The sequence below is a fragment of the Cyanistes caeruleus genome, chromosome 15 (genome assembly GCF_971803275.1).
Source record: "Cyanistes caeruleus chromosome 15, bCyaCae1.hap1.1, whole genome shotgun sequence".
Lineage (NCBI taxonomy): Eukaryota > Metazoa > Chordata > Aves > Passeriformes > Paridae > Cyanistes > Cyanistes caeruleus.
This window is the reverse complement of record NC_141715.1, coordinates 4681774-4700469: the sequence shown is the minus strand read 5'-3', so window position 1 is coordinate 4700469 and position 18696 is coordinate 4681774. Positions and strand designations below refer to the sequence as shown.

At 51.6% G+C, this 18696-nt stretch overlaps 2 protein-coding genes across 7 annotated transcripts in view; both read left to right on the top strand.

Moving 5' to 3' along the window:
* The window catches only part of ITK (IL2 inducible T cell kinase), a 33721-nt gene extending 31535 nt beyond the window's left edge, over positions 1-2186 (top strand). For 2 of the 3 annotated variants that reach the window (XM_086851991.1, XM_086851992.1), the window contains one exon: positions 46-2186. In XM_086851991.1, the coding sequence (XP_086708117.1) occupies positions 46-117 (72 nt within the window). In that variant the 3' untranslated portion in view covers positions 118-2186. The remainder of the gene's footprint in view (positions 1-45) is intronic. The other variant, XR_015276778.1, reaches the window with a different exon arrangement.
* A 2996-nt stretch (positions 2187-5182) lies between these two features.
* Positions 5183-18696, top strand: part of CYFIP2 (cytoplasmic FMR1 interacting protein 2) — a 49591-nt gene continuing 36077 nt past the window's right edge. The window contains exons 1-9 of one of the 4 annotated variants that reach the window (XM_086851445.1): positions 5183-5391; positions 11535-11675; positions 13659-13748; positions 13828-13905; positions 15384-15485; positions 16172-16353; positions 16643-16739; positions 17105-17233; positions 18267-18371. In XM_086851445.1, coding sequence (XP_086707571.1) covers positions 11559-11675; positions 13659-13748; positions 13828-13905; positions 15384-15485; positions 16172-16353; positions 16643-16739; positions 17105-17233; positions 18267-18371 — 900 coding nt within the window. In that variant the 5' untranslated portion in view covers positions 5183-5391; positions 11535-11558. The remainder of the gene's footprint in view (positions 5392-11534; positions 11676-13658; positions 13749-13827; positions 13906-15383; positions 15486-16171; positions 16354-16642; positions 16740-17104; positions 17234-18266; positions 18372-18696) is intronic. The other 3 variants (XM_086851448.1, XM_086851446.1, XM_086851447.1) reach the window with 3 other exon arrangements.

Genomic DNA, 18696 nt, shown 5'->3' with positions numbered 1-18696 from the left:
TTTCCAGCTGACATTAATGTTCTTCTTTTTCTCTCCCTTGCTCAGGGGAAAGATGAGCGGCCATCCTTCTCTCTTCTGCTGTTTCAGCTGAGCGAAATCTCTGAGTTTGATGTGTAATCATGGCACTGTGTGCTCAGCACAGCTGAGTGTCCTGAGAAGAGAGAAGTCTGGATTTTCCCCAACACAGCATGAACAGGAATCCTCTCACCATAAACATCTGCCATATGCCTGGGGAGAAGGAGAGGCCAGAGGCTGGTACTTCCAGACAAACAAGATATCCCCAGGTCTTCCAGAGCTTAGACAGACACAGGCTTTGGTTTGGCCAAGAGTGTGGTTTGCATCTTAAACCAGAAGTGACTATTGAGCATGGAGTCCTGAACCACACAGTCCAGCAAGGGTGCTTCTCCCGAAGAGACAACCTCAAAATTAAGAGATCTGACATCGCTGTTCTACTTCTGTGAACTCCCAAATGAAAGTCTTCCCTGGAGGGAGATTAAAAAAAAGCTTTCTTTAAGTGAGCAGGAATGTTTAGACATTTCCCTGGATCTCTAATTCAGAGTGGGCTGGACCTGAAAGCTCTGAACAGGAATAAGCCTGGGAGACACAGGCTGGATTCAGTGGCTGCATTTCTGATGCTGGTATTTCAAGGTGGTTTAGTTTTCCCTTTGCATGATTTTCCCCACAACTGTGGCATAACAGGAACAGGATTTGGATACCTGGTAAGGTGAAGCAGTGTCTGTGTGTGTATGTGAGTTTGTGAGGGAGGAAGAGAAAAAGAAATGTATGTGCTGAAGAGTCTTGAAATTCTCTCAAATTGCATTGTACAGTGAGTGGGAAAAGGGGACTCTGATGCAAATGAAGACATTCTTGGAGCAGGGAAATCAAAGCTAAATGTTTATATTGATTTTTTCTTCAGTCTTTCTACATCAGAAGATTGATATGTGATCTCCACCCAATTTCTTTGAACAAAGTATGGAGGACTGAGCAGTGCAGCGTGTTATGTGTTCCCAGTCCAGGACTAGACAGAGCCCCAGGATCTGATTACCTGTGAAAGATACAGGAATCTACTCCTGAACACCAGTTCAGTTTTGGGAATGAAGGAGCCAGAGGGCTCAGGAGGGAGTGAGGAGGAGAAAACAAGCAGAGTATGTGCTCAGTCACCACTGATCACGAGAAGAATTTTCTCCTACATTAAAAAGTAACAGAATCACCACAAGTAAAGACTCCTCCATCTCTTCTGTGAGCAAAGGCAGTGACCAAAGAAAAAGTCCAGTGTGAATGGCGTGCCTGGGCTCTTCCTCCTCAAGGAGTTCCACATTTTGTGGTGACAGCAGAAGGTATTGACAAAACCCATCTCCTGGGATTTCAATTAAAATCTGTAATTTGCCTGCAAGACAGAGACACCGTTTTGACATAACTGACTTCAATCCCAAATGTATGGGTGTTGGTGTCCTGCAGAACTTGTAAATAAGATCAGGACTTTTTGCTAAGCATTAACAGTCACTAGGGAAGTCAAGAGGGCTCACAGATTATATATACAGATATGCAATAAGTATTTTTGATGCTTCTCTCCTTGGGCAGGTGAGAACACGAGGAAACCCTACACAACAGCACCTTACAAAAACTCTGAAGTGCAAACTTTCAGCAGCAACCTTCTGTCATTACACAAATCAGGTTCAAATATGTTTGCCAACAAAAATGGAACAAGGAAATAATGTAATCCCATGATCTCACGTATCCTGTGTCAAACTATTTCTTCATAGAAGGAGGCTTAATTTTTGGTATTTTTTTTCAGGCTCCTCATTCTAGGGTGGCTTTTAGGAGCCAGAATATCTTTTCAGGCATATGGATATGGGCAAGGCACCAGTTCCTTCCTTATAAATCTCCCCACACTATGACAGGGGTGTCTGCAGGCTCACAGAGTTCAGCTTCTGGCTCACTGCCCCCACCATCCTTGTAGAACCAGGGGTCTGCTGAGCATGGGGTCATTGCTAATAAGGAGCAGCAGTATTGCTCTGACAGGTGACATTTCTGAGGTTATATTTATATTAGGAGAAGTGTAATATTTATTAGCTACTGTGGGTTGCACAAAACATTATTGTGGTGGTTTATGTTCAGTTTTATTTTGCAGTCTTTCTATGCACACAATATGGACTTTACCAAACAATAAAATTGCTGAGTCTCAACTGTGACTTTCACTATATGTGAGCAAAACTGCAAAAACCATGCATCTATAATTATACAGCCTTATCTTCCCCCAAATCCCCTCCACCAAGATGCAGACAGGCATCTTCTGGCTTTCTGAAATATCTCTGTTCCCCAGAGCTGTGGTTGTGTTCTGGGGTTATACAATGTGCTGGGTTTATGGGGGTAGGAAGCATTCAGAATCTCTGCAAATACGGTAATTTATTACATTGACACCAGATTTTTAGGTCTAAATATCCATTATGGTGGCTTTAAATTCTCTGAATCTTTGAAAAATTAGGGGTGGTAATATCTGAGTGCTCCCAGAGGGTGTTTCCCCGAAATTTACAAGGCACTTCAGGAATCTCAAAAGGGCAGTGCCAGAGTGGGGTAGCTGCATGATATTAAGGCACTCTGACACAGTCTTCCCTCACCACAGCAGTGTCTAGGGCAAGTTTAGGTAGACTGTGGCTTGACCAGACCCATTCCCCACAAAGCAGAGGTGAGAATATCAGTCTCCCACTGCAAAGTGAGTGACCTTTCTCTGAACACCCCTTCCCTGCCTCCTTAGATAGCATTCCCAACGTGCTGGACAGTGGAGCCGTGGTCCCTTTGCCTGGCTGTGTCTCTCCAGGGTGGGAGGTTGTGCCTGTCCCCGCTTTTCCCCGCTGGTTATCGCGGGTGGGCGCACGGCTCTGCATGCTTGGCTGGAGCCAGGCCCCAAAGCTGTGTCCCAGCGTGTCCCCAGGCCCCAGAGCTGTGTCCCAGCGTGTCCCCAGGCCCCAGAGCTGTGTCCCAGCGTGTCCCCAAGCCCCAGAGCTGTGTCCCAGCGTGTCCCCAGGCCCCAGAGCTGTGTCCCAGCGTGTCCCCAGGCTGCTGCTGAGATGGCCAGGCACAGGCACAGCCAGGCTGGAGCCCCTGCTAGCAGGAGGCAGCCAAGCAGTAACCTCATCTAGAAAGAACAGCTGATGCTTCTCAGTGGAAAGCAGGGACTGGAGTGTGGCAGCATTAGCCATAAAAAGCTCTTTTCTGGGCATGGGTCAGTCCCCCGGGGATGTGGGTGTTGTTCCAGTGCACAATTGCCTTAAAATCAGGCCTGAAAAAAATAAAAAAATCTAGAACTTCTTGAAGTATTTTTTAATGAACGTGTTTTTATGTGATGTTTGGCGTTGTCCCTCTCTGAATGTCAGCACAGCAGGATTCAGGTGAATGGCTCTGCTAGAGCTCACTTGGCAGCCACCACAAATTCATGTGTGTCCTTGTGTTCAGCTGACCCCACCACCGTGTCCTCCCTGCTCCTCACACCCTGATGCACACACTGCTGCTGTAGCTGCACGGGTGCCCCTCGCTGTCCCTGCAGGGAGTTCTGCAGGACAAATGCAGGGCAGCTCATTCTATCCTTCTACCAGCTAACATGGAGCAGAAAATTAAAATAGTATCATAACATTCATGGAATTCCCATCACACTGAGCCTGGCTGATAATGGGACCAGATTAAACTGTGCAAAAAAAAGTCCACAGCAGTCTTTTCTGCCAGTCTTCTCGAACTAACCTTGTTTCACCCACGGCCTCAGAATGATATTTGCTGTTAAATCTTTTCTGTCTGCAGTAACAATGCTCACTTACTGAATTTTTCTGACAAGTATTAAATAGTAAAAAGAGGAATGATGGCTACAATGTGTTCTAGCCAAGGGTAAGATAGAGTCACAGATATCACAGAATCATAGAATAGTTTGGGTTGGAAACGACCTTTAAAGGTCACCTAGTCCAACCCCCAAAGAAGAAATACTATGCAGGGAAATATTCTATGCCCAGAGATTTATTGATAAATTTTTCAGGCGTGGTCCTGTCCTTTAAAACAAAACTAGCTCCTAAGACTGTTCTGCTGCTTTTCTAGATGGCAGACCCCAGTGCCATCAGCCCATGGCATCCATTCAAATGACAGCAGCAGATCTGCAGTGCAAACCTGGTGTCCAAGCTTCCCTGCAGAGCCAACACACACCCACAGGAACAAGCTCAGCCCCACACTTCCATGGACACCAGCAGCAGTCTCTGAGGAATTGGAAGGGTCTCTCTAATGCAGGAAAGGCCAGGTAGCAATCTGATTCTGGCATAGGCTCATGCTCAGGAGAAGGACACTGCCAGGGCCACCACAGAAATACACCTAGACCTGTGTCTAGGCTTTGGTCCACCCTTGGGTAATCCACCAGCATCTTCCAACAAACAAGACAGCTCCATACAGGGTTTGTATCCGTTGCCATCAGGCAGTGTCCCTCTGAAAGCTGTGAGTTTGGATTTCACAGTACAGCTGTATTAGAGCTGTAAACAGAAGTACGAGCAGAAGGACTGAAAACTTGTCCCTTATAAAAAAGCCAGCTGCCAAAAATGCCAAAAGGAAGCCCTTTTGGTGCGATGCTGACTCAGAAGAGGACTGGAGCTCTGAGCAAAGGCATTGCCTTCAGGTTTTGATCCCCAACATCCTCAGTCAGCCGAGGCTCTGTATGTTTGCTATAAGCCGTATGTATTCTGCCACCAGGGCGTTTGTTTAGGTGGTAGGTGACGCCTAACAATGGTCCTCCGAGGGGCAGAGGGGCTGAACCCCTCAACCCAGCAGCAGCGAGATGGACAATCCCAGCCCGCTCCTGCTTTCCCACCCAAACCCTCTGTGCCAGCATCAATCTTCCGAGGGGCCCCTGCTCTCTCCCCTCCGTGCCCCGGGGGTGCCGGAGGCCTTTCCCTCCTCGCCGGGAGCCGCCGGCGCCGCCAGCCCGGAGCTCCCGCCCGGGGAAACGCGGCCCCGAACGGGAGCGGGGGCAGAGCCGCGGCCCCGAACGGGAGCGGGGGCAGAGCCGCGGCCCCGAACGGGAGCGGGGGCAGAGCCGCGGCCCCGAACGGGAGCGGGGGCAGAGCCGCGGCCCCGAACGGGAGCGGGGGCAGAGCCGCGGCCCCGAACGGGAGCGGGGGCAGAGCCGCGGCCCCGGCCCCGCCGCGCATCCCCCGCGCCGCTGGGGGAGGAGCCGCCCGCCGCTCCAGCCCCTTCCCGCGGCGGGCCCGGGGCTCCCCCCGCCGCCGCGCCGAGCCAGCCGAGGGGCCGGCGAGAGCCGCGGAAGTGCACTTGCTGCAGCCATTTCTGCTCTTTGTGCGGCCGGCGCCGAGCATCCCCCGCCGAGCATCCCGCGGCGCCGGGCACCGCACCCGCGGAGCGCAGGTGAGCGGGCGGGGGTGGGCGCGGGGCTGCGGCTCCATCCCCTCCTTCCCTCCCTCCCTCCCTCCCTCCCTCCCCGGGGCTGTGCCCGCCGCCGAGCCCCATCTCCCCGCAGCCCCGGGCGGGCGGAGCGGGGCAGGTGCGGGCGGGCCGGGATGTGCGGGATGTACGGGGCGGGATGTGCGGGATGTATGGCCGGGATGTACGGCATGTATGGCCGGGATGTATGGCCGGGATGTACGGGATGTATGGCCGGGATGTACGGCCGGGATGTACGGGATGTATCCCACAATGCCCCGAGCTACCTGCGGCGCTCAGCCTGCCCGCAGCCGCCGCACGGCGCCGGGGAAAAAATAGCGCAAATCCCCCTTGTCCTCCCCCCGGCCGCATCCCCAGCACCGGGGAAGGGGCCGAGCCCCGGGCCCGCGGGCGCTGCAGGCCCGAGCCGGGGTGGCGGCGGTGCTGGAGAACGGGGCTCGGAGAGGATGCTGATGATGGAGGGGCGGCCCCGGCCGGCTGCCGGAGCGCCCGTGGCGTGGAAATGCGGTGTTCCGGGGGGATGAGGGGGATGGAGGCAGCGGCGGAGGCGGAGGCAGCGCTGGGAATGAAGGGCCGGAGCGGCGGCCGCAGGTTCGGAGCCTCCCCCGCCCCGAGGCGCCGGTGCCCGGGGCCGCGCAGCGAGCGCTCCTTTGTGCTCAACTTTGCCCCCGATGCCGCTGGAAATGCCGCATCCCAGCGGGCCGAGGGGGAGGGAGCGAGTGGATGGAATCCGCAGGAAATTTCCGTGGGTTGGAAGGAGCGGGAAAGAAGGAGGAGGAGGAGGAGGAGAAGCACAGTCCCTGCGTGGCCAGGGCTGTTGTGGAGAAGGGGGCAGGGTGCAGGGTTTGTGCGCTGCAAGGGGACACTGGCAGCAGCAGAGCGTGGCCCCCTTTGCCATCTGCCGCTTCCCACGGGGGGTTCCTGCCTGGGGGCTTTGGATCACAAAGGTCGCAAAGAATTAGGCTGAGTCGCTGAAGCCTCTGCACCCTCCTGCCCTGAGATACCGAGAGAAAAATCACCCTCGTGTCTTGCATGATGACAGAGTCTGGGGTTAGTCACAGAGGTGGGTGACTAGCCCAGTGTTCTGGTGTCACAGCCATATAATTCTGTGCTAATTCCCTGCAAAGAAAAATTTTTCCTTCCTTTTATATGTTCAGTTGATTATTATTAATGAAGCCTGAGGAATAGGGGAAAATCTTCCATCTTCTGACCAGGGTCTCTGGAGTAAAGCAGAATATGCTGAATTCATTTTCACTGAATTCAATTTTGTTAACACACATTGCATGAGAAATGGGAAAGATTGGTTTTGGAAAATCAATAATTGGTCAACTATTAACAATGCTGGCCTGTATGATTTGGTTTAACTGTGTGCTTTAACTGTCAGCAGTGGGTTGCTTATAAACTTGCTCTAAATTTCTCAACTCTATGGGAAATACAGTGTCATATACCTGTCTCTTTCCTTGACCCGCTTTCTTTGGCACCAGAAAAAAACAATACTGTTTAGTTATTCTAAAAAAAATAAATTCCAGGATAATTGTGTTGCTGAGAGACAAGGATGGTGCAGATGCTTGGAACTCAGCCCTAATGGGATGGCAGGAAACATAGAGTGGAGATAAAGAAAAACAGCTTCAGGAATCGTGCAGTTTGGCTTCCTTTTTTAAAGGGGAAGGGTAATTTCATGGTTATTAACATCTTTGTCTGTGTAGAGCAGAAGCTCAACTCTGCCAGCCTCACTCACTCTGCAGAGAACCTTCTGGCTGTGGTGGTGGTTGCAATTACAAGTCCTGTGCAGGAGTAAAGTTTTACACTGTGAAGTTATTTTTTACTAAATGCTTGTTGGTAGCCAGAATCCTTTATCCTCCTGTTGCTGTCAGGCAGTGGGTACCAGAAACTTGACTTTTATGCAACTGACACTTTGTCCTGCTGGGTGTTTGTTGGGCCAGGACAGTGCCTGCCCAGTGGTTTGGTGCTATTTTTGGAGAAAGAGAGAGAAGCATTTTCACACGGGTAAAACTAAATTCAGTGACTTTCCCAGGTTACCCAGGGGCTGAGAATCAGAGCTGGAGAAGAATCTCAGATCCTCAGAGGGTGGCCAGGTTTGTCCTCCTTCTCTACGTTACCACCTCCCCAGCAAAAGTCTTTTTGCTGATCCCCTCACCCCAGGCTCACAGGGCTTGGATTCTGTCTGGGCAATTCCTGTTTTTTCTTGCTTCCTTTCCTGCTCTTGGTACCTACTACAGCACCAGTGTGAGTGTCTGCTGTAGGAGCAGGCAAGCTGAAAATCCTAAGCAGCCCATGCCACTTCCCCAGAGCTCTGGGCTGTGCAGCTTGGGAGCTGAGCACACGTGCATGCAGCATATTCATTATGGCCTTACTTTTAAAAGTCTTTCTTTCCCCAAGCTGCTTGAGCAGCGAAGTTGCCTTTGTGCTTCTCCCTGCAAAGAGGATGATACTGCACCAGTACTGCTGGGCAAGCATTTTGGTGGGGAAGGCAGGACATGCCCTGCAATTTCAGACATCTGGGATGTCCATCCTCGCTCCTCAGAGCCTTCCTGTGCTGCCTGTGAAATCTGGTCCCCAGGCTGCTGCCAGTGCCTGTGTCAGGAACTCTTCCCTTGCATCTCAGGCTGCTGGGCCATGCCTGGCTGGCTCCCCGCAGCATCTGAAGCCCCAGGTCCTCTGTGTGATCATTTGGCTTTAGAAGGTGTGTGAGATGGCCAGAGGGTTTGTGAGAAGGGGAGTTTCTGCAGCAAATGAGCAGAGAGCGTGGGCAACTTCACCCATTAGCACCGATGCTCATGAGCAGAAGGGATAAGCAGCCCAGTGCAGCATCCCTGCCTCGGGTTTCACTGGGGTGGGGCTGGTTTCTGCCAGGCTCACCTTCAGTTTTGCCAAAACATGTAGGACCGGAGGAACTTTGGTTTCTCTGACCAGGGGCAGGATGTGGAGGTGGCTGCTGGCAGCCTGTGAGCGCAGAGGGACAGGATCTGCTCCGGGTGTGCAAGGGAGAGCCTTGCCCCACTGAGCCTGTGCTAGGACAGAGAACAGCCCCGTTCCTGGGCACTTGCTGTGCTGCTCCTGCTTGTGTGGAGCCCAGCCCCAGGGCCACATGTGCCCAAGCACTGCCACAGACCACCATGGGCTGAGTCTCCCCAGCACAGCCACCCCACCCCAAACCCCGGAGCTGGATGGCAGCTAAGGCTTTTTGATGGGTATCCCCAGGGATCCCTGAATTCCCTGAGCTGGAGCCACTTGGCTGCTGCCAGATCACCTCACAGCTGCCCCCCTTGTCTGTGGACAGAGGGGATGGAGCTGGATTTACAGGATTTACAGGGCCCTGCACCTCTGTGTCAGAACTGTTCTGGAGGGCAGCACAGGTCTGGGGGAGTAGGGCTTCACCTGCCATCCTCTCTGGGTGATCTGGGGTGATGATCCAGGCCTGCTGGCCCTGGACCAGTGGCCCCTGTCACACAGCCAGTCTGTGAGGCTGTCCTCTGTGGCAATGTGCTACAGACATGAGGCCCAGGGGAAGTCCTGGCTGACCACGCTGTTCCCTGCAGCTGCTGCTGGGCTCCCAGTTGATCTTGAGAAAGCATGGAGAAGAAACTGGAAGTGCCCATAAAAACTCAGGTGTTAAACCCTCCAAGTGTGTAGTTTTTCCAACTGCATCTGGATCCTTGCATTGCTCAGCCATGGCAAAGCATGGGGTGGGCTGGTGGCTGATTGCACCTCTCACTTGCAATGACTTGATGCATTTTTTTCTGTTCATGCATTTCTGCACCCTTCCTCTCTGCCTGTTTGAGTGCAGGAATTTTAGGGCAGGGACTGGCTTAGCCTGCCAGGTGTGTGCATGCCTGGCACAGCAGGACCCTGATGCTGGATTTGGTACTCTTTCTCCTGGGGTGACCCAAACAGCAGCAATAATTTTGTCCCTTGAGTTGCTGAGCTCTTTGGGTGTCACAGGATTGTTGTGGGAGTGCCTTTGATTACAGCAAATGGACAACACCTTGCACAAAAGGCCTTAGAATTGGACTTAGAGAAAAATGGGGAATAAGCCCAAATAAACAACCACAGCCCTCAAAGCTATGAAATGGAAAGTTTTGCCTTCTGAAGTCTGAAGTAAGTAATGAAGCATGAGTGAGTAGCCAGAAGTGTTGTTCTGGGATCCCAGTGGTGAGTCCAGAGGTGCTTTAGGATGGTGGTGGAGCGTGGTGGGCACTTCTGTGTCCATCTGTGGGGCTGGGCAAGCTGAGCCTCTCTGTGCCCAGCAGCTCAGGGAGCCTGCAGGCAGGCAGGGAGGAAGCTGCAGAAGTGTAATGTCTGGCTGTGACAGTTGCTACAATTTGTAACAGGAAACCATTTTACCAGACAGGGGTAAAGAAGGAAACAGAAATTTGAGTGTGGAGGGGAAAAGAGAGATTTTGGGGTTTTTTTTCCAGGCACTCACTTAATGATGTTTCAGCTGCAGGTACAGCCAAAGCCATTTCTCAGCTGCCTGGTGCCTTGGGGAGGCATTTGTGGAGCAGAAATGAGTTTTGCCAGGCTCATAGGTATTCCTGCAGCCCACAATGATGAGGCACAGCTACAGACTCCTTCCCTCTTATGACCCAAGGTGAAGCCCACCCCAGAAGTGCTCCCTGTGCCTCCCCCTTGGCTGTGGCCCTTGCTGGGTGTGTGTGTGTCTGTCCATGGATGTCCCAAAGCCATCATCTTTCCTGCTCCCAGTGCTGGAAATAAAAAACCAACTTATTTTCTTGGAAGCAGTGGGAGATGCTATTGTGACCAAAAGAGCTGCTGTGGTTTTACTTGAGGGATGTTCTGCTGCTGTTGTATTTGGTGCCTGTGCAGACACTGCCAGAGCCTTGTGTCCTGCCTGCTTGTGTCTGGCAAAAAAAAGTTGCAGAAGCTTAGAGAAAAGCCAAAGAGATGATTAAAGGATTTGAAAACATGCTCTGTAATGAGGCAGGCAAAGAGCTTAGCTGGCTTGCAGGGTGTTCTGTTGAAATGTGTGAGTATCTCGTTGGGAACTTTGATTTAGGGAGCTCTACTGGCCTGCAGATCAGAGCAACAAAACTCAAAGGCTCACATTTCAAACTAGACAGGCTCTGAGTGAGGCAAGAAGCACTGGAGGGGATGTGATTTGCTAATTGAATGAGGTGTCAATATTTAAAGAATTATCTCTCTGCAAATGTCTAAGTGCAGCAGGGTGTTTTTCTGGGAGACACAGGCTCTAGGTCGGCTGCAGCTATTGCACAGGATTAGGCATTAACTGGGGAAGCCCTGTGGCTGTGATTACACAAGGGCTCAGCCTGGGTGACAGCACAGTCCCCCCCCTGTGCCTGAGCACTCACAGCCAAGGTGAGTGCCAGGGGAGACAGGGACACACAGGTTTGCTCCGTGCTTCCCACTGGGCGCCTGCCTGGGGTAAGCGCCAGGGAACTTTCAGAAATGTTTCCCTTTGATTTTATTTTGTGTATTTATTTTCATTTCTTGCAGCTGGTGCTGTTGGCAGCTTCAGGGCAGGCTGGGATTGGGCAGGGGATGACATGTCAGTGGTAAAAGTAGGGAAATTTAACAGCAACTTCTTTTTTGCTGCTTGCAGTGTCACAGCGCTTGAGCCTTTCCAGTTCACCTCTGGGAATTAATGCAATTGGCTGTTTACAGTTTCCAGGGCTGTTCATGTGTGTGAGAAGGAGAGCATGTGAGTGTCAGCATCCGTCATACTTCTCTAATCAAGCTGCTTCAGGAGATATTCTTGATAGCACCGCTTTGCATTTCGGAGCACATGCTCTCACCCGGGGCTGCTAAAGCTGCACTGCAGCACCCAGCTGTTCAGTCTGAGAGAGTTTTGCATAGAGTTAAGAGAGAGGTGCCTGGGTGGATAGTTGTGTTTCTCTTTTTCTGCATTCCTGCTCTGCTGTTGTTTGCAGGAGAGAGATGACAAGAGATGTAGGTTTAATGCGTGAAAAAAGGGAAAACAGATAAATTGGGATTTTGTCCCCTGCAGTGCCAGCCAGTAGCGGCTCTGGTTTTATCCTTTCCCACTCAGTCTCCTGCCTGCTGGCTGGTTGTCTTGTCTATCACCCTCTCTTTTGGTTTGGATTTAGCAGGGGAACTGAACATCTGCAACCATGACGACCCACGTCACGCTCGAGGATGCCTTGTCCAACGTGGACTTGCTGGAGGAGCTGCCCCTGCCAGACCAGCAGCCATGCATCGAACCTCCTCCCTCCTCCATCATGTACCAGGTACTTCAGCTCCCCGAGGCACAGGCTAGGGAGGCTTGTTCCAGTGGCTCATGCAAAGCACAGTGCTGTGAGAATAGCTGAAGCACTGAAAACATCCAGGGTTCAGCGTGTTGAGGGAAGCGTTCAGAACAGATCTAGCCACAAATCTGTTCCCAAGGACTTTAAGAGGAAGGCATCAGAGGTTGGTGAAAGGGGCTTTTAAGGCCGAGCAAAAATGAGGACCAGAGTGCATGAATGGGTAGGAAGCAGGAGATAAGATTTGTGATAACAGCAGAAAGTTCTCAGTGATGTTTATTTGCGCACATATTTCTGTGCTTCCTTTCCATGCTCGTGCGTGCGTCGAACCGAGCAGGGCAGGCTCAAAGTCCTGCCTGACTTTGGCTGGCCTGTGCCTCTAGCACAGCTGGAGCTGCTGGCATGCAGGGGAGGGCAGCTGCTAGAACCACTTCTCTGCCCTGAGCAACTCAGATTTAGCTGCAGCTGCACTGACCGAGCAAAGCTTGGCAGGGGCCCAGGGCACGGCCGGGCTCCTGCTTTTGCTTCCACAGTGGGATGCCTCTGCTGCTTGGCCACCACACCCTGCCCTACAGCACACACCCAGGGTTAAATATAACAGGGGGTTCCTTTCTCCATGCTGCTGGCTCACCCCTGGCAGTGTATAATACACCAGCACTGTGATCTTGTGCCTTGTACGCAGGGCTCTGGGATTGCAGGATCTCTTTCAGCAGATCAGACCCCAGAGCCTTGGTATCTCTATGGGTTATCATGAGACCCAAAGGTCATTCTGGGCTGTTCAAATTTCAGCTCTCCCTGAAAAATCTTGATGTAATTATTTGCTTATCTATCCTTTCAATAAATTTTTAGCCTTTTCTGGTTTGTGTCTCAGGAGGGGCTCAGGGTCCAGCCTTATGGCACAGCCTCCTTTCAGGGCCACGAGTGTGTGCACACAGCTGGGCCTAAAAACCTCCTCTAAGCAGTATCTGGAGATGTTGGCCAAGCCTATTTCCTCATCATACTCAGTTTCTGTGTGGCCCTCTCCCCTGCTAGCCAGAAGTGCACATGCAGTCTCAGCTTTTGATGTCACATTGGTCACATGTGATGTGGAGGCACTAAGAGGAGTAGCCTTGTGGCCACAGGTCTGTGCTCCCAGCTTTCCTACTCAGGAAATCAGTCACTGAGCTGAGTGTGGTGGCTGCAGTGCTGCTGTCATCACAAGGAGCAGCTCTGGGTGCTTGGGACCTCTGTCTGCCCTGCCCTGCAGCAGATACCATCAGCCAGCCTTGGCAGAGGAAATTTCCAAGCACAGAGCATGTGAAGGGCCCTCCAAAGAGCCAGGGGAGCTGCTTTTCCATCCCCCACCTGCCTCTGCAATTTCTTGCTCCCCTGTTCCAACCCAAAACTGTTCCACAGCTCCCAGAACAAGTGTTTGTCCCAATGACTGTTTGTGCTTGCAAGAGCAACAGTAGCACTGATAATAGCACCTGGATGGGGGCTGACTTTCATATTTATGTTTTCCAGACAGCTCATTCCCTGCCCTTTCTCTGTGTTTATCCCTTGCACTTCCTGCTGACAGGATGTGGTCTTCCCCTAGCAGCCAGGGCAAAACCAGAAATTAATAAGGCTGCATCTGTCTTTGAGTTACCAAGCTAAAATCCTTAGAAATATTGCTGTAGCTTTTCTCTCTGATGTGGCTGCAGTAAAGTTGGGCTTGATTTGACAAGGATTTGTCAGTCTTGACTGCCATATTTCCACACATATTCCCTGCAGGATGACCATGTGTGATTCCAGAGCATCTCAGGGTATGTGTATGTATGATACTACTTCAGGCCTAGAAGCGCAGCAACCTCAAATAGTTCACAAGTTCTTCCCGTGCCCCAGGAGCCCTACTAAATCTGCTTTTTGCCAGCACATCCCATGTTAGGCTGTACCAGGTAAGCAAGCAGCAGCTGTGTTTTAATCCCCATCTCTCCCTTTTGTCCACAGGCTAATTTTGACACAAACTTTGAAGACAGGAACGCCTTTGTAACAGGCATTGCCCGGTACATCGAGCAGGCCACGGTGCACTCCAGCATGGTGAGTCCCCCAGCAGTGTCCCCAGGGTGCTGAGCCTGCAGTGTCTGCCCTGGCCCACCAACACCCCTCTGTCTTTCAGAATGAGATGCTGGAAGAGGGCCACGAGTACGCCGTGATGCTCTACACGTGGAGGAGCTGCTCACGAGCCATCCCTCAGGTAGTCAAGCCCTTCCCAGGCAGGGGGGCTCCCAGAGCACCTCTTTGGTTTTGTCTTGGGAGTGGGTTAGTTTGCAGTGGAGACAGAAGAACAGGAAAAGCAAAGCAAACTAAGGCAGATGATGCTGAGACATGGCCATGAGGAGATTTCTGCTGTTTGGGTACTTCACATGTGCTGCTGCTGCTCTTCCTCCCCTGGCTACACCAGCAGAAGGCTGATGGCAAGACATCACTACAAATCCCTACAGTCACTACAAATCATGTGGTTTAGTGGCCTCCCTGTGACATTTGTGCCTCTCTGGGCAGCCTGTGGGTCCCTGCCCTTTCCCCCCGTGCTCCCCTCAGGGCTGGTGTCAGTGCTGTGTGTGATGGAGGAGCAGAGAATGCCACAGCAGAGGGTTCAGTTGTAGATTGACCAGGTTTGATCTTGCAGTGACCCCTGTGCTTTGCCATGGGGCACAGGGGGGTTCTGTGCTCAGCCCCCCAATCTCCCTGCCTGGTCAGGTGCAGCTCCCTGCTGCATCAGAAGCTGTGGCTTCACAGGTGAGGAGCAGAGCCTGCACCTGAGTGTGCACCACTGCTCCCTGTCCCAACTGCATCCTCATGGCCACTGATGCATGGTGGGGTCCTCAGGGCTGGGCAAGGCCAGGAGCTGGACCTTGATCCTTGTGAGTCCCTTCCAGCTCAGAGTATTCTGTGATACTGTGGTAGTGCCTGACTGCAGTGTGGAGCCAGGGCAGGGACATTAGATGAGATTGCCCACTGCAGAGAGGACAAGGCTCCTTTGGCGTTGTTCCCCCTGTCAGGCTGGCTGATGTGTCCCCCCATGCCCTGAGAATCAGCTGCTGGGTTACTGAACGTGCACCAGGGCTGTCAGCCCCATCACAGCCTTCTGGGAGCAACAGCTGCAAACAAAACCAGAGGACAGCAGGATGCCCTGGGCAGCTGGTGTTTTCTCTCCAAGTTTGATAATGACTCCAAGTAACTGTTTTGAAAGTGAGATGGATGACAACTGAGTAAGTCCTTAAATTTAGCTTCCCAGGAGTCTAGCAACAGTGACTCAGTTCATTGTTGTCAGCCACAGACAAGCCCAGTGATTTTTAATGGATCCTCAGCAGAACCAGAATAATCCCAGTGAGGCTCTGGCAGAGCTGTAACCTGGTGCCTTGTGTGTCTTGCAACACAAATCTCAGATAACAACATTCCCACATTATACAGCAAGTCCAGACTCCATATTGCTTTCGTTCTATGCCAAATGCATTAGGAGACTTTTATCCCCCAGAGTCAGGATTGTGCCTGTTTAGAATGCATGGAGAGAATTTCAGATCTGAAATATCCCCTTTTGCTTTTGAGAACCAGCTCCTTCTCCATTGTCCTTGGGTGGGGACAGGACTCTGTGAAACAAGAAGATGGTGCCACAGTCACCCACAGCTGGCTTAGAAGCTGATGCTGACACAGATGATTTTCTTTGCAATGCAGGTGAAATGTAACGAACAGCCAAACCGAGTGGAGATTTATGAGAAAACAGTGGAAGTTCTGGAGCCAGAAGTCACCAAACTTATGAAGTTCATGTATTTTCAGGTAAGAGGTCAAGGAGAGAGGAAAAAATAATCTGTTTATTTTGGTGTTAACATCCTAAGCAGAGCTGTGCTATCCTTGCCTGCCAGGACAGCCCCCAGTAGATCTCTTCCTTGCAGAAACCTGAGACCTGTGTGAAGGAAAATCTGTGTGTCCCTCACTTAGCCCCAAAATCTTCTATACTGTCTAGGATAGACCTCAGCCCTTCCAAGTTCATGGAGACCCAGAGCTCCCACTGTTTGGAGCTAAAGGTGTCACAGGCTCCTGTTTTTTTGGGGATGTTGGCTGATGTGGAGAGCTGATTCTCCTTTGCCATGTGGCAGTCACAGAGCTGCTGTGGGCTCCCCATCACCACCTGCCTTACAAGGGGCTGCAGCTGAGTTCCACATCCATTTTTAGGTTTTATATCCTGTGAGGCCTTTATGTCCCACCTAAAAAATGCAGCCTGATTTTGCAGAACACCCCACACCTGGGGCAGGTGCAGTTGGAGTGTCCGAGCCCCTTTCTCCCCTCAAGCACTGAGTGTGTTTGTCAGCAGTGATTTGTAACAATGCTTCATTGCATGGGAGCAGCGGAGAAGAACCTTGGAGCCTCCATCCCCAGCCAAAAAATGCTTTTTTTGAAGGAGCTGGTTGGTGGGTGGAGGGGGTTCCCGTGGTGGTGCATGACCCTGTGCCCCTGCCCCGCAGCGCAAGGCCATCGAGCGGTTCTGCAGCGAGGTGAAGCGCCTGTGCCACGCTGAGAGGAGGAAGGACTTTGTGTCTGAGGCCTATCTCCTCACTCTGGGCAAGTTCATCAACATGTTTGCTGTCCTGGATGAGCTAAAGAACATGAAGTGCAGCGTCAAAAATGATCATTCTGCCTACAAAAGGTGAGAGGGGATGGAGCGGTGGGAATGGGGACAGGACTGTGCCTGGTCTGCAAGGGAGCGCCTGGTGTGACCAGCAGTGATGGCAGGAGGACATCAGGGCTGGAGATGGGGCTTCTGTGCTGTCCCAGGCTCTCTCTGCCAATTGAGGCAAATCTCTGAGCCTGTTGTGTTTCAATTCCCTCCTGGTGAATAGAGCTGTGATGCAGGGGGTCTGGGGCTGCAACATTGGCAAGGTGGGCGGTGACACTGGCTGAGTGACCCTCGGTGATGTTGGATTTGTCCCTTGCAGAGCTGCCCAGTTCCTGAGGAAGATGGCAGACCCCCAGTCCATCCAGGAGTCCCAGAACCTCTCCATGTTCCTGGCAAACCACAACCGCATCACTCAGGCAGGTCCCTTTGCTCTGAGCCACGCAGCCTTTCTGAGCAGAGAGAAGCACTGATCTTGCTGAGGCTGACAGCACTTCAGACCAGGCTGTGGCAGCAGCTGCTGGGTCTTTGTCACTGACTCTGGTGGTTTTTTGATCAGGCTGTGTAATTCTAGCCATGTCTCCTCACATGACATCCTGGGTGGCTTTGAAAGTCTCTGTATCAAGACAAAGATGAAGGTCTAAAAGATGTAATTTAAGAAAAACACACAAATGAGGTTTGAAGGAACCTCTTATTATTCTACTCTTAATCCTTAAAATGCTTCCTGCCTGGTTTCTGCTGTTCCTCTGCCCATGTGGATAATGTGGCTTCTGTTGTGTTTCAGTGTCTGCACCAACAACTAGAGGTTATACCTGGCTATGAGGAGCTGCTGGCTGATATTGTCAACATCTGTGTGGATTACTATGAAAACAAGATGTATCTAACCCCCAGTGAGAAGCACATGCTCTTAAAGGTGAGGTTGGGCCACGCTTGTAGGGCTGGGTGCTTGCATAGTTTCACTGTTTTAGCAAAATGAAATTCGCTCCTAGGACAACATCTCTCTTCAGTTTCTTGATTTTTTTTGCTCCTTTGGGCTGACATTCATCCCTTCTCTACAGAGACAGTGTCCTCTGCTCACACAAGTTGCTGTGAGTGCTCTGCAGGCAGCAGCAGAGCTGCTTTGCTTCCTCCTCTTCCTGTTCCTTTTCTGACCCCTGGTGCTTTGTGTCCCCTGCTGTGGTACCTCAGTCCTCCCTCTTGCCTCTTTTTGTAGCTGAGCAGGCTGGACACAGCCCTGAGTTGGGCATGTCCCACCCCAGTGCTCTGAAGTGTCAGCTCTGCTGGCCAGTACCATGGGCTGCCCCTGTTCCTGCCCTAACTTGGACCTTCTCCCATCAGTCCTCTGCTGTCCTTTATGGCCTTCTCCCTTATTTCCATCTTCCTTCTTCTTTTCCCCATCTCCATCTCTTTGTTTTCCCCACAATCCTTCCCAATGCTGCCAGCAGCTCTGCCTGGTGGGTGCCCTACATCCTCCAAGGCTGGAAGGGGTTTTTCTGTTGTGCATGGAAGTGCAGGATCATGGGTGTGACCTGAGTGACTGCAGAGGATGTTGTAAAATCACCACCAACTTTGTAACCCAGAATTTTCTTCTTGATGCCTGTTCCCAACAATAATTCCTGCAGAAGGCAGATGCTCCCAGGTTTGTTTTTCTGGTTGTAAAGAGTCCTCATAGATAAACATGCCAAAGTCTCTCTTTGTTTGGTGTATTTGTCCTTTCTATCAGTCAGTTATTGGCAATGATTGCAGTCACTATTGCCATAAAAACTTCATTACAATGGTGTGAGTCAGCTCAGCTTCTCTGAAGGGTAATGTGGGGAGTTTGTCTCTCTGTAATGATTTGTACTGAGTTAATGGGGAGGGAGGAAAATCAGTCCAGGAGAATATTTTAAATTCACTTGTGCTGCTGACTTCATGCTGATGAAACCTTGCCTTTCCATCTCCTCCAGGTGATGGGGTTTGGCCTGTATCTCATGGATGGGAATGTCAGCAACATTTACAAGTTGGATGCCAAGAAGAGAATCAACCTTAGCAAAATAGACAAATTCTTCAAGGTCAGTGGCCTGTCTGTGTGAGGCTAGTGTTTATTGCAGACCAGTGGATTAGCAGCCTGTGCTGCTAGCAAAATACAACCACAGGAATCATTTACAGGTCAAAAAAACCAAGAGTTGAGAAATTATCTGGGCTAAAGGCTGAGGAATGGAATTTCTGTGCCCAGGCCTGGGCACAGAGCTGCAGCAGGGGTGAGGTGAGCAGTGCTGACCCTCGGTGCCTGCAGGGCTGGGGGTGTAGGGCAGTGCTGGGACTGGCTCTGCTCCCATGGCTCTGGAGCTGGGCAGTCAGTGGGAGCTGCAGCTCTGGCTGCTTCCTGCCAGGGCA